General features: G+C 42.5%; 1 protein-coding gene across 1 annotated transcript in view; it reads right to left on the bottom strand.

Annotated features, from left to right (window-relative positions):
• The window catches only part of GFRAL (GDNF family receptor alpha like), an 85,497-nt gene extending 73,240 nt beyond the window's left edge, over positions 1 to 12,257 (bottom strand). Inside the window, exon 1 of the mRNA XM_019520558.1 lies at positions 11,911 to 12,257. Within this exon, the coding sequence (XP_019376103.1) occupies positions 11,911 to 12,130 (220 nt within the window). The 5' untranslated portion in view covers positions 12,131 to 12,257. The remainder of the gene's footprint in view (positions 1 to 11,910) is intronic.
• Between the last annotated feature and the right edge of the window lie 2,941 nt (positions 12,258 to 15,198).

Consider the following 15,198-nt stretch of genomic DNA (forward strand, 5'->3'; position numbering starts at 1 on the left):
CTATGTGCGGCTCCAACCAGCCCTTTACCATGCCCCAAGCCTTGCTGATTTACCGGACACTGTTCAGTCTTATACTCTCTTCAGCTCTCGGGCTCTCTAACCTTGGTGCCCTGCTACAAGCATTATGTAGGGTGCCATAACACATGTGTAGATGGTGACTAGGGCTGGTTGGGACATGAGAGTGCTTCAATGTGGGGGCTGCCTACCAGCTAGCCCCACACTGGAACACCCTTGTGCCCCAGCCAGCCCTTCAACAACACATTGAACTGGATTGGAGCAGCTCAGGCTAGCAAGCTGACCCCCTGGGCCTCCTGCCATTTGGGGCTGTTCTGACCCACAGTGACCATGCATAGGGAGTGCACAGGCATGCACTTACACCCCCTGGGAGTGCTGGTGCACCCTCTGACTGGCTGTGCTCACCACTTAGGCGATGGGCAGGGGGCAGGTGGAAGCGCCAATGCCCACCCTGTAAGTGCTGGCCGATCACTGCAACCACTGCAGCCACTTCCAGGAGTGTCTGTGGCTGTTTTTGGGAGTGGCTGCAGTGATCGGCTGGTGCTTGCTCCCAGAAATGGCTGCAGCCACTCCTGGAAGTGGCTGCAGCAATTGCAGTGATTGGCTGCAGGAATAGGCCATTGTGGGATTGCCTGGGGGACCCTGGGAAACCCCTTCCCCAGTCCATAGGATCACCCACAAGGGACCCCCCCCCAGTCGGTGGGACTGGTCACAGTGGGGAAACGTGACCCCCTCTCACCCCAAGTAAGGCAGCACCATTCACCCATGCTGAGCCAGATCAATGTGCTGCAGTCCTGAGAGCAATCTACATGTGTAAATGTGGTGCCTGGGAGCAATAAACTCTGGTGCAAACTGTGTCAGAGTTTATCCAGTCAAAGTAATTGCACGTGTAGATGTGCCCTCTGGGTGCATAAGTGTCCCCATTACAGAAATAAGGAAATGGCTGTGCATTTCTGGAGGGCAATCCTATTCCACTTAGGAACCCAAACGGGATAATAGAATAGAATTGCTCAGACATAACAGTTGGGTAACTCAAACTTACCCTCAGGCTGCACTTCGGTTTTCTGCTGTTTACTGTTTTTAACAGCTGGACTTCAATTATAAAACATTATGTAATAAAGATTAAGCATATTGATTAGTCATTAATACTTTTATGAATAAATATGAAACCCAGGTAGTCTTCCCAAGAGAAAGAATTTAGGACTTTTTTTAGAAACCTGGAATATGAGCTCAGGGAGATCTAAGGGAGATATAAGGGATAAAGGCAAATGAGAAAACAAGCGTTGTTGTTTTTTGGGGGGGTGGGTGTTGGTTTGGATTTGTCCTGTCTGTACCAAAACATTTTACTGCTAAAGGCTGTCACAAGCTGGAACAACCCTGAATTTGTGCTGTTCAAATTAAATCACTTCTCTGAGTGCATGCCTACATGTGTATTTGCATGTGCCTAAACTTAATGTAGCCTTTGCTTAAGGCACATTAAGGAGATTTAGCCATGCATCTACACGTTGATGTGCTAATGCGCCTTAAGGCACTTTAACTTTTAAGTTAAATTAGCTAAGTTGCATTAGCCCACATGCAGATGCACTAATGCACTTTAATGAGGTGCTGTTGATTGACGCACACCACATTAATGCACATTAAGCACCTACATGTGGGCTAATGGGACTTGGCTAATTGTGCCTAAATTTGATACCTGCTTTATGCCTGTACCAAATTTAGGTGGGTGCATTAAGGGTACACACATGTGGACATGCACCCTTAATGTGCCTTATAAATGGCTATTTTAGGCTAATCCCACTTAAAAGGGGTATGTGTAGACATGCCCTGAATGACTTAAATTTTGGATCAGAACTATTCCACTGCTACAATGCATATACAAGTTACTGGCTTACCTATACCAGCAAACAGTTCTGCAGTAATAATTCTAGGGTGCTCCTATGCCTGCAACATATGCTTTTGAAAAGCCTCTCTTCATATTAGTCCAAGTCTGGGTATGGACAAGTGTTATATTTCATAGATTCATAGATTCAAAGATGTTAGGGTTGGAAGGGACCTCAATAGATCATCGAGTTTGACCCCTGCATAGGCAGGAAAGAGTGCTGGGTTCAGATGACCCCAGCCAGATGCCTATCTAACCTCCTTTTGAAGACCCCCAGGGTAGGGGAGAACACCACCTCCTTTGGGAGCCCATTCCAGATTTTGGCCACTCTAACTGTGAAGAAGTTCTTCCTAATGTCTGGTCTAAATCTGCTCTCTCTTAGCTTATGGCCAGTATTTCTTGTAACTCCCAGGGGTGCCTTGGTGAGTAGAGCCTCACCAATTCCCTTCTGCACCCCCATGACGAATTTATAGGCAGCCACAAGGTTGCCTCTCAATCTTCTCTTGCAGAGGCTGAAGAGGTGCCCTGGTCTCTCTTTGTAGGGGCTTGGCCTGCAAGCCCTTAACCATACTAGTGGCCCTTCTCTGGACCCTCTCCAGGTTATCCACATCCCTCTTAAAGTGTGATGCCCAAAACTGGATGCAGCATTCCAGCTGCGGTCTGACCAGTGCCCAATAGAGGGGAAGTATCACCTCCTTGGTTCTGTTTGTCATGCGTCTGCTGATGCACGATAAAGTGCCGTTAACTTTGCTGATGACTTCATCACACTGACATCTCATGTTCATCTTGGAGTCCACTAGCACAAGATCCATTTCTGCTTCCATGCTGCTGAGCAGGTCATTTCCTAGGAAGTAGGTGTGCTGGACATTTTTCCACCCTAGGTGCAGCACTTTGCATTTCTCCTTGTGATAGTAGGAGAAATACTACTCCTTGTTACAGTAGGAGAAATGCTAGTCTCCTGCTAGAAACTGGGAGCATCCATGAAGTTTCTCCCACAGGAAACAGGCTGATTCTAGGATAAAGATCTTCCTCATTTCAACAAGGAAGACCTTTTATGCAGGAGACATTTTCCTGCAGGAATGAACCCCCAGCCCATGGAAATGTTCTGAGTGCCTTCCCCAGACTAGGATGTGAGTGCTGCTGGAATCCAGGCAATCCTAGGGACGAGTGGGCCAGCACGAAAAGGTTACCCATGTGTTCCCCAGAGTGGGGTGACCCCTGGACTCAACAAGAATCCTATGAGTCAAAGTGCACATCACATGACAGGATAGGAATAAGCTACAGAAGTGTACACCAGTGCAGAGAAGGATTTTAGACATGCAAAACCTGCAGGAAGCAAAAAAACTCTTTTAGACTCACCTGGGATGATATAGATGGGAAAGGTTCTGCTTTGAGCAGGGTGTTGGACTACATGACCTCCTCAGGTCCCTTCCACACCTAATTTTCTATGAGTTTGAGTCATACCCAGCAAGCCCATTTAGGGAACACTCCTACCCCTTTTTGAAACTGGGGACAGAATGTATCTGGGCAGAGGATGCAGGAAGGGCCTTTTGAAGCAGGTGGCTTATTTAACACCAGGGATTTGTAATCATAGCTAAAAATCAGATAATGTTATACAAAACCTCAAAACATACTCAAATGTATGCCACTTTGGCAGGTCAGGCTTAGATCATTTGCTAGCATCATAAATCAATGCATCGCAAAGAGAAAAGAAATGTTATACCTGAGCACTCTGATAAAGCATGTGGGAATGCCAATATAATCCTTGAAAGCAATCTAGTGACTGTTAATTAAGATTTTATGATTTTTATTAACACAAAAGTAAAGGAAATCTACAGAGCTTTTGGTTTTTAGTCAGAGTTCCAAATAATTTACTTGTAGGCCATGCTTGGACTTAGATTCAGAAAGCAATATCAATGGCATCAGGATAGCTTGTCACCATACTCTCTTCTCCTAAACTCCAATGAACAATACAGAGATTTGGCAAGAATACATACATTGGCTTGTGATTTGTGAGGAGAAATTCACCTTGCATTTTGTTTTTACATGGATTTAATCATTTTTAATATATTTACATGGATTTTTAAAGTATTTTTTGCCTTTTATACTGCACAGTAAAGTTTTATTTTGTAAAGTCATAATTTATTTTGATTTGTGATTTGCAGTCAGCATATCCTCACCATATTCATGAATGTGTTAAAAAGCCATTCAGAATCCATATCCAAGCCAAATGCAGTTTATTTATACATTCCCACACTGCAGCAGTCCATACGGCACACTGTCAAAATGTTCTGTCTCACAGCCTCCCACATCTATATAACACTTCAGTGACTCTTGTGATTGCCAGTCTGTCAGGTTGTTCAAAAAGAGCCAGAACCGTTCTATACTGATGGTAGTATTTCCTCCTTTTTGTCACTAATATTATGCAAATCACAATCAGCAATAACAATAAAATGTGTAACTCTGTGTGCGTCTACACAAGACACTTTACTGCACAGTAGACAGACTGCACACTATTACACAATAAAACATCACAGTATAACTGTGCACGTAAACTACTGTGCAGTTAGCGAGTACCTGTAAATACAGGTACTAAATTAACTGCAAAGTAGACACTGCACAGTAGGGCTCATGTAGATGCTGACCGGGAGCAAATTTGCTCCTGGTCAGCCACACCAACAGGGGACTAAGTCCTGATGCTGCTCAGCTCCTGCCTCCACCCAGAAGCCAGGAGCTGATCAGTGTGGGGACCCGGTCCCTATCTGCTCCCAACTGCCCTGGCACTGAAGGACTCCCAGCTTCCCACAAGAGCAGGGAGATGGGCAGCACCAGGACTGGGGAGCATTTCCTTTTCTGCTCAGTCAGGGGCAGCAGGGAGCTGTCCTGCCAATGGGGCAGATAGCAGAGAGCCCTTGGCTAGGTGGGGAATCCCCACCCAGCCTGGAGGCTTCCTGCCAGCTGTCCCACCAGGGAACTGGGACAGCAGGACGGGAAAGAATCTCTTCTTCTTCAGATGTTTCCTAGCCTCTTCCGCTAATCAGCCAATTGGAGCAGGCAACTAGGAAACAGCTGTGGGGGAGGGGATTCTTTCCCAGCCCCCTGCCCTGGTCAGCTGGTGGGGCAGCTGACAGTGAGCCCCCAGCTGAGTGGGAATTCCTCACTCAGCCGGGGTGGATGGAAGCTGTCCCACCAGTGGGGTGGTTAGCAGCAGGGAAGGGGAGTTGTGTGGTAAGGGACTGTTTCATAGCCCCTTGCCCTGGGTGGCAGGGGGCTTGGAAAAAGTTGCAGGAGAGAGGAGTATTTCCCAGCCCCTTGTCCTGGCCAGCTGATTGGGGCAGGGGGCTGGAAAAGAGCTGTGGGGGAGGGGACACTTTCCCAGCCCCCCTGCCCTAATCAGCCAGTGGGGCAGGGGTCTGGGAAAGAGCTCTGGGGGTGGGACTTTCTCCCAGACCTGGGGCTTAGGGCTGGAAAACAACTGCCTCCTCACCCCTGAGAGTCCAGATCTAACCCTGGTGTCCTCTGCCAGCCTGGGGCTAGCACCTGGGGGGGGCCCCAGAGCTCTCACTGGTTGCCATATGGCAGGAACAAATTTGCTCTCAATGGGTGCATCCAGACATGTGTGGATGTTCAGTTCCCAGGGAACAAGTATTGGCAGTGCACCTTGTGCCACCACTTCTTGTCCCCGGGGAACGCCTGTGCCACACGCACTTTGGAGTGCAGCAAGTTGCCCCAGGTGGTGCAGAGGAGGCTGGGGCCAGCATTGTGTTGGTGTCAGCAGCCTTACCTGCAGTCATGGGGGCCTCCAAGAACTGCAGGCATGGTGATCCAGCTGAGCAGAGCCTGGCCAGCAGCTGCAGTACAGCTCCGAGCGGCCCGGCTCCACTTTTTAGCAGCACACGCTGCCCAAGCATGTGCTGCTTCAGGTTTTTTTTTCTATGTTAATGTCAATAGAACATCCCAGTAAGCCACCAACGTTTGCATCATCATGAGGAAACAGAACTTTCTCTTTATGTACTCTGAGGCTACAGGGGTGTGTGTGTGTGTGTGTGTGTGTGTGTGTGTGGAGGGAGTGGACATAATTGTGGTGTGTCCTATCTATCACATTAACTCAACTCATGAAGCCCATTGTCCAAAACCATAAGCTATGTGTAATGGCTGTGGGTTCTTGGATGATAATAACCACCACTATAGATTTCCAATGCCAAATTGCATTGCCTACTGATCAATAGCAATCTGGAAATGTGAGTTTCTAAAGCATGACTAGCCCCACCCTTCTTTACTCCAGTGTCAAAGCAACTCTTATTTTAGTATCTCCACATTGGCCTGCTGCGGCCAGCTCCTCACACTACTCAAGGAATATTTTCCTTCTCTATCTGATTGTTGCAGATATACATCATGATCTGATCCCACCACTTCTTGCTAATTTCACAAGTCCAGAAGCTGTATTTAATTGTATATTGTTAGGCAATGAATGCTCATGGGACCTGGTAATTTGCATACAGTATGTACATTATCTACTCCCCAATTTTCTTGTTTTCACTGCACCAGCCATCACTGTGGTAACTGCTGAAGTTCCCCAGCTGCAGAATGATCAGCCATCCCACTTCCAAGACATCCAAGAGATCTTTCTAGAGGCCTAGAGACCAGGTCATACAAGAGGAGGCTGAAAGACTTTGGACTGTTCAGGCTAGAGAAGAGAAGACTCAGAGGGGACTTGATGGCAACCTATAAGTATATCAGGAGAGTACATCAGGGTCTGGCGGACTAACTATTCACCAAGGCCCCCCAGGGGAGGACAAGAAATAATGGGTACAAACTGATTGAAGATTGCTTCAGACTAGACATAAGGAAAAACATCTTTACAAGTTGAGTGGTGAGGGTTTGGAACAGGCTTCCCCCAGGGGTGGTACAGTCATCCACCCTGGCGATCTTCAAAAAGTGTCTTGATGCCCATCTTTCTGGGGTCATCTGACCCCAGTAGCCTTTCCTGCCCAAGTGAAGGGAGGCTGAACCCAATGATATTTAAGGTCTCTTCCAGCTCCTAACAACTATGAAATCTATGAAATTTTTCTGTCCAATATTGATATTTCTACTAACAGGTTAAAATGATTGAAAAACTAATGCTGAAAGTGTTAATCTTTGGGACAGACTAGGGGAGTGGTGGTAACTTTTTTTTTAGAAAGAGGATTAAAATAAGAAAATTATCAGACAGAACAGAAGGAAATATAGGAACTAGACTCCGACATCTCACAGTTCCTTAGGAGGAATGTTGGTGTCCCATAATTCATTGGAAGAAAAGTCCACAATTACAGGATGATAAATTGCATAATGAGATGCCTACTTCCAGGCAGCACATGATTTGTTGATATAACCCCTACTGTGATGATGGGCTTCATGAAGAAAGAAACCCAACTGCATGAATTCTAAAGAAAGTACAAAGTTAGTTGCTGTACTTTGTTATAAATGCTACTTGATAAAACTTCCTAGGTTATACATAGCCATGGAGGAATTTCTGTAATATTGTTTTAAGTAGATCTTGCACCATAATAATGATGAAGTCACAGAGGCCAGAGATTTACCCTAACAATTTACTATGTTGTGCAGCACAAAAGGGATAAAAGGGGTTTGTATAAAAGTTAGACCATGTACTCAGCAGTATATGGTTCTCTTACCAGTATCAGCGTGTTTTAGCTATGTGATTCAGTATCACAGCTATCAGTACCACAGTGTTGATTCAGCTATGTGATGAATAGGCAGAAAATACTTTTATTGCTGGTTTTCAATTATTGTTCCTTTTATTAGTGATTGATTGCAAATAATATAGCTAAAATACATATTACTAGGATGCTTATCAAAATGCTTTCTTATATTGTGCTTGGAAGCCAGTAATAATACAGGTTTTTATTAAAGTAAAATTTACAGGTCGTCCTACAGCATATCCACATCTGATGGAAAACGGACTTTTGACAAAGAAATGAATCCCTTTTTAGGTCATAATCTCTTCTTTTTTCACAAGCAAAACTACCATTGTCAAGACGGGTCCCAACTAAGGATGAAGGACAAAGTAGACTTCTGAATCTAGTTCGCAAAGATATTTTTTTAACATTTGATGCAGATCTGAAAGTCTAATACCTTTTTTGCTTTATTGCCAATACAGAAAAATCTGGTAGGGGGGTGGTGGGAGGGGGGAAGACATTTCCTAATTTTTCAGCTAATCAAAAAAAGAGAAAACAAAATAAGGTGTAATATTGAAACATTTTGACATTGTCAAAACAAAAAGTTATTGAAATGAAATATTCAAACCTCCTCCAACCTATTACAATAAGATGATTAGAGTGCATTTTGATTTCTAATTTCCTTGTGTTATTGGAGGGAAGAGAAGTTAGAAGGAGCACAGACTCACAATGCAGTACAACTGTAGAGGTTATACTAGAGTGTCAAGGTACTCTGAGCCCTTGGAAAGGCCTAAGCAAACACTGGAGTACCTTTAGGAAGGTATCCACAAGGGGACTGGGAAGAGGTGATTGTAATACTCTTCCCAAATGATTCCCGCCCCCAGCCCTGCAATGGAGGAGTAGTGGGGAAAATCATTCTTCTCTTTGAATAATAGTTTGTTTTTAAGGGATAAAGTGGTACAAATGACCCAATGTCCATTTAGACATGTCTATGTTATGGCCCAGATGTGTCCATTAGGGTATACTCCAAGAACATTGTGATCACCTGCTCTATGTGAACATGCCACATGGGGAGGCAAAGCTAAGTCAGAAGCATCCCCTTATAGCTTCTCTCAAGAGTGATAGTGGGGATGTCCCCAGAGTGGTTTTACCATCATGTTTCTGGGTTTGGCATGTGCAAGCGGTAGCAGAGACACACCAGCTCCCACCAGTATAGAAAAATCCTCCAGGGGTCTAGATTTTTGCCTTTTTAATAATATCAGTGTTTTCAAATTCACACTAATAAATCTGTTCCAATTAACCACAGCACTATTTAATCTCTGTTTTTCTATGTTCCTCTACCCTACACATGGGCTAGGGACAGAAGTTACACATAAACCGGTATCAGTGATTGGAAACTGGTTTAAATCTGTAACACAACAGGGCTAGGGACAGACATTACACATAAACTGGTTTAAATGATCAGAAACTGGTTAAAACCTGTAAAAGAACACAAGTTCAGTGCACATAAACCAGTTTCAAAATGGCTGTAACTGGTTTAAGATAAACCTGGTTGAATGTAGTATCCGATTTAACTGATTTGGGTCAAACCAGTTTATGCAATGTGTTCCAGACCTTTTCCAGGTTTCAGTTAAACCAGAGTCCCCTAGCATCCCAGATGCTTTGTAGCCCTGGGCAGGGCTCTGTTCTCTGCTCCAGAGAACAGAGTTGGCCTTGACCCTATGTACCCTAACCAGAGCTCTGTCAGAGACTGCAGGCACAGCAGGGTCTGCCTTGTTTCCCTCTGCCCCACACCACCCTTGCTGCTTGAGCAGGGATACCTCCTTTCTCCCTCACTCCCTCCCTCCTATCTCCCACAGCTCAGACCACAGCCTCATGGACCCCAGGCATGTGGTGTGCTAGCTAATGCTGAGAGGTGTCTGTGTGTGCATGTCTCCAATTTCACTGGGACAGGCAGACAGAACAGTGCCCACTTAGGGCTTTTTGGAGCTAATCAACAGGTCCTCTGGTAATGTCTCTCCATTTCTCCTTGGAAAAAGCTGTTTAAAAGGAGCTTGAACCAATGAGACAGGCTTTTGTTTTGTTGATGGGCTGATAACAGTTTTTATCAGGCCCCTCCTGGCTCCCTCACCTGTCAGGTTTGCAGACAGTATGAAGAAGCAGGGAGTGAGAGATCAAAAAGCTCATTATCATCAACAGATGCATGCACTGCACACAGCCACTTTGCCTCAGAGTGCTAGCCAGGAGTTGGGGTCTCCCACCCTTTGAGCAGCAAGCGGAGAAAAGCCTGGGGCTGCACAGGCCAGGGTGGGGGTTTATACCTGTCCCTAACTGGAGGTCCTGCTGGGGCCTGGTCATACCCACCTCAGCTCAGCACTTTGGAAGGGAAGGGAAGGTTGCTTTAGGGCCCCCCAGCTTCTATCCTGAGCCACTACAGGCATGTGCCTGAATTTCCTCAGTCCAAAGAAGATGTCTGTGCAGTCGCAAACCAGTTCAAGCTAGGCAGGTTAGACTAACCTGCAAAGATTGAATCAGTTCAGGCTCAGGCTTTTTGAATGTCTGTCCCCAGCTCAGAAGTTCAGTGCACATAAACTGCTTTCAAAATGGCTGAAACCATTTTTTAAGACAGACCTGGATGGATGTAGTACTAGACTGAAATGATTTAGGTTAAACTGATTTATTGAATTTCTGTCCCAGACCACCCACAGATTCAAGTTAACTCACAGTCCCCCAGCATCCCAAGATGCTTTGTACTTCCTGTCGCAAACCCTCCCTTGCAGGGTGGGCATACTAGTTTTGGCCCAAGCTGTCTACTTTAGCCAAGCAGGGAGGCGTGCTTTAGCACCCCCCCACCCCAGTTTGTGGCCTAAGCTATTGTCGCCATGTGGCTGTATTTCCAGAGTCAAAAGTAAACATTCACTTGTTTATCAGTTCAATCTACGCAGCTTAGACTAACCTGCAGAGATAGAATTGATTCAGCTGTCAGCTTTTTGACTGTCGCCTTAGTGCCAGATTCTATTCCACCTATTTGGTGTCTAAATGGACCTATGTACTTAAATGTGATCCTTTTCAATTCCTGGAAAAACTATTAATACCAAAAGGTCACAGATTTTCCTCTTGCTCACTGCTTTTTTATGAGTTTTTCAGGCCAAGATGAAAATATATTACAAACATAGAAAATGGATTATCAGGGGCTCAAACATGGTAGAATAGACTCACTCTTAGGCACCTAATAGATGGAATAGAATCTGCCCCTTAAAGTTCTAATGGTAGAAATTAGTATTCAGGAGAGATCTGAATGAGAAGGAAGAATGTTTCTGTATTACCAACAGGAGGGAACAATTTCTTGATCTAAACAAAGTCAGGCTTGTTTAATAAAAGGAATAAGGCTGTATTTCAGGCCTGTTGTATTCGCTGGTGCATTCATAATAGTATTTAGATATTTACTAGATCTAAATTGCCTGGTAAAATAGGTCACATTTTATTAGGTAAAAGTGTATATAGAACAAAGAGCAGTACAGCTCTCAAACATTTTGAGCAGCTATAAAATGGGTAATATATATATATTAACATACAGATATGGAACAACATTGTTATCTTCATTAAACTGTTTAATAAAAATAATCTTGTTCATTAAGGTAATAAACAGCAGCAGAGAAAATGATTCCTTTCTCTCATGCAAGTGAAAAATCTCTTAACTGTTGAATAACCAGAGGGAGATTAGTCATGTTCAATGCCTGCAATATGTTGTATTATCATTCCCTGGAAATGAATCACTCTGACATGTTAGTGCTAGTTAACTGAGGAACTTTGTCAGTTCTACAAAGTTCTGTCAGGGACACTATAATTTGTTCATTTCAAATTCTAATATTAATTCTCAAAGTATTCCAGGAAACTATGATGTTGCCTAGGTCTATTACAATATCAATTTGTAGAAGGTATTTTTAACTGGATGACTTTTCTTAGTTTAGAACATATAGGGCTAAATGTTGAAATCATTATTTAGCTCTTGTTCAGGCAAAACTCCCAGCTGGGTAACTGGGGCTCATATTCTGACCCAAGCTCTACCTGCACAAACCTCATTAAAAATGTTTTTGCATTTTTTCTGCCCTGAGTAAGGATCTCAGAACTCGGGGCTCAACCCTAATTATGCAATCATTTTTTATTCTGCTCTCACATCTAAGTTTTACACCTGTAGAACCCCATTGAATTGAATACTGTCACTCCTGTCTCATTGTGATGCAACATCTGAGCTAGGTATTAGAAGCTAAACATATATGGACAGAAACCATTATCATATATACATCAATCAAATACTGCAATGTATTTTGTAACAATTACCTGAAATGTTGCAGACATCTTCAATTATATTCCAGACACTTTCACATCCATTAGCAGCATTTATACATTGCTCTCTCACCTGAAGGCAGTCAGTGGTCTGAGAAGTAAATGAGCTTGAAAAAGATACTGCTAATACTGTAAAAATAGAGAAGTAGTGATTATTTAATGCCTTACATAGATATTTGCTTCCACCTATCCATGCTACAAAATGTAACAACATAACTTAAGGCAGATTTAATGAAGGATGAGCTAGTTAGAACTTCATTAATCAACAAAATACAAAGTTAGATGAAACATTGAGTTTTACTTTCCTTGCAGTTTCAAAAGGCAAAATGCTATAAGATTTTAGCAACATTAAATCACCTATGACCACTGGAATATCATAGAATCATAGAAATTATAAACAGTTGGAAGGAGTGAAGGGGCTGTAAGGGACCTCAGGAGGTTGTTTAGTCCAGCTCCTTGTTCAAGGAAATATCATCCACGAATAGATAATCCCAGCTAAGTGTTTGTCTAACTGCTTCTAAAAACTTCAGGGACAAGACTCTGACAAAACTACCAGGCATAATTTCTAGTAGAACTTATAAATAGTGTCAGGTAAATATATTGCATCATAAACTATATTTTCTTTGAAGTGTTGGAGGGAATTTTTTCTCAAATTCTTTATCAGGATCACTAAATGCATTGAATGTTAAGACCAGTTAAATCATAAATCATATGCAAATCATGTGAAAGACTGAAGTTTCAATTTCACAGTAAAGAATTTCCTTAAATGTGTCCTGTGGTTTATCTTATCAGCAGAAAATTAGATTGGCCTTGTTACAGCAGGAGATACAAGGTTGAGTTTAGCATTTTAATCCATAGTTATCTTTAATATGAGATTGTTTCATTTTAATTTGATAAAAAATGACCCTTTGCATAGTAATATAGAACCTGATCCAGCAAGTTGCTCAACACTTGCTAGCGTGTTTTCATTTGTAGTGGAGGATTCTCAGCACCTCACAGAACTAGGTATTACTGCTCATTCTAGGTGACATTTAAGTCATCCCATGTGGAATTAGAAGGATAAGTGAAGCCCTCCAAACCAGTTTTGAGAAGATTACATTCTGTCTAGGGTCTTGTACAGGCCTTGTGCACTAAGCTCAGTTGCACACAGTTGACATAGTTCTGTAAGACAATATTTTAAAAAATCAACTACTATTTAGAGATTATTTCATCTACTCTGCTTTATTGTGATGAAAAGGTATTACTCAAGGAATACTTTTTGGAGATGTGTGGATAAATGTAATAGAATTAATGTTCAAAAGGTGATGGATGAAATAACATTTAATATACCTCTCTGAAGGCACATCTACCCATTTATTTATACATGCCTACACATAATGCATCCTTACTTAGGGCACATTGAGGCAATTTAGGTGAACATCTATATATGGACTTGCTAATGCGCTTTAAAGTGCATTAAATTTAGGCACAAATAGCTAAGTTGCATTAGCACACCTGAAGAAATGCTAATGTGCATTAATGTGGTGTGTATCCATTGATGCACACTGTATTAATGCGCATTAGCACATCTACACATGTGTTAATGAGACTTCACTATTTACACCTTAACATAGCCTTAAATCACCATTTTTAAGGAGCATTAATGGTGTGCACATGTAGACACATATCCTTAATGCTCCTTAAAAAAGGTGATTTTAGGCTAAGCCCACCTAAAAGACACATGTGTAGATGTGCCCTGAGTGTATTAGCTTATAATGTGCCCTGCCTTCTCTTCTGCCTTTCATTTAATATGTCATGCCTTTAAAGACCACACATGCTAAACTCAAGCTGGTAGATCTAGCACTGAAGAGAAGAATACTTATCTGTCTTTATACATTCTTTCCAACTACCAGATTTAAGATAGCTAAGACAGATAGTTCCCCTCTACATAGACTCTTCAGTCTTCTTCTTGCAGCTCTCAGTCAGAAAGAATCCAGCCTCACCACTGTGGCATGGAGAAAGGTACCACTTTCCCCAAGGGATAATTTTGTGCAGTGAGGAATTTAAACCCCAGGTTGGGCTCTACAACATAAAGGCTCTACAAATTTGGGCACAGTACTTTTAATCTCCTTTCTATGAACATGAAGTACCATGGCTAAGTATGGGGGAAGGAGGGGAAGGGAAGGCCAACTAATTATCAGGTCAGATTTCTCTTGGTTTTTTTTTAATTAGAGCTGTTTCTGAGCTATTTATTAATGCTAAACCCAGAAGCAGCTTGGATTTACTAAACAAGGGTTGCTATTTAAACCAAATGCAAGATGACATATTTTATATGGCCATGGAACAGTTAATGGAGAATACTTATGGTTACCTCTGTGAAATTAGACCCACCTAATTCTCTAGAAAATTACTTATTCTGTTAGAATGTTTGGAATGTTCTGCCTGTCAGCACCCCTCTGGTGAAATCAAGACAATGTAGCTTAAGTCACATTATAACAAAAACTATTAATGCTGTTAGATCAACAGGAACTCCTAGAGAATACAAACAAAATATGGGCTTCTTTATATTAGGTGTTGGACATACTTACATATCTGCCCTGAATAACAATCTCAAAAGACAAGACAAAGGGTGGCAAAAGGAAAATATTTGAATCTAATTTTCCAGATGGCGACTGGAGGCATGGAAAAATTAAATTATTCACCTAAGGTTGCAGAGGAAATTGCTGACAAAGCCAGGCATTAAGTCTTGGTCCAGTGCTTTAGCTACAAGAATGACAAGACAGGGAGCCAAAAAGGAAAGGTAGATTTTAAAGAGATCTGCTGCATACTGCTTGCTCAGTTTTACATAAACACAGCAGTGTGACTATATTCAAAGGAAGGATCTGAAAAGCATAAAGGGGCATAAAATGTTGAAGGAAACTTTGAAGTTCCTAAGCCTAACACAGTGGTTCTCAATGTTTTTACATTTGAGATACTCATTGATAGACTAGAGGCAGCCCATGGAAAAAAAAAAAATCAGCTCTTAGTTTTCACTTGTTTTTTGACTACAGAAAAATAATAGAGCAATTCCTCCAAAAGACGGGTCAGAATGTTTTTAATACCATGGATTCCTGTTTGATATCTCTGGGTTTATCTTGTGAATCATGTTTGCACATCTAACAGTGCTGAGAATGATTGCCTAGGAACTAACCTGTGGAATGCTGTAACAGCAGAATCAGAGTTTTAGAGTAGGAAGATGTTAGTGGTTTGGGGAAACAAGGTGTGCAGAACATAGTGAAAGTCCAAGGATAAAACAGAAGAGAA

The sequence above is a fragment of the Gavialis gangeticus genome, unplaced genomic scaffold, assembly GCF_001723915.1.
Source record: "Gavialis gangeticus isolate Ggan-Ray unplaced genomic scaffold, GavGan_comp1, whole genome shotgun sequence".
NCBI lineage: Eukaryota > Metazoa > Chordata > Crocodylia > Gavialidae > Gavialis > Gavialis gangeticus.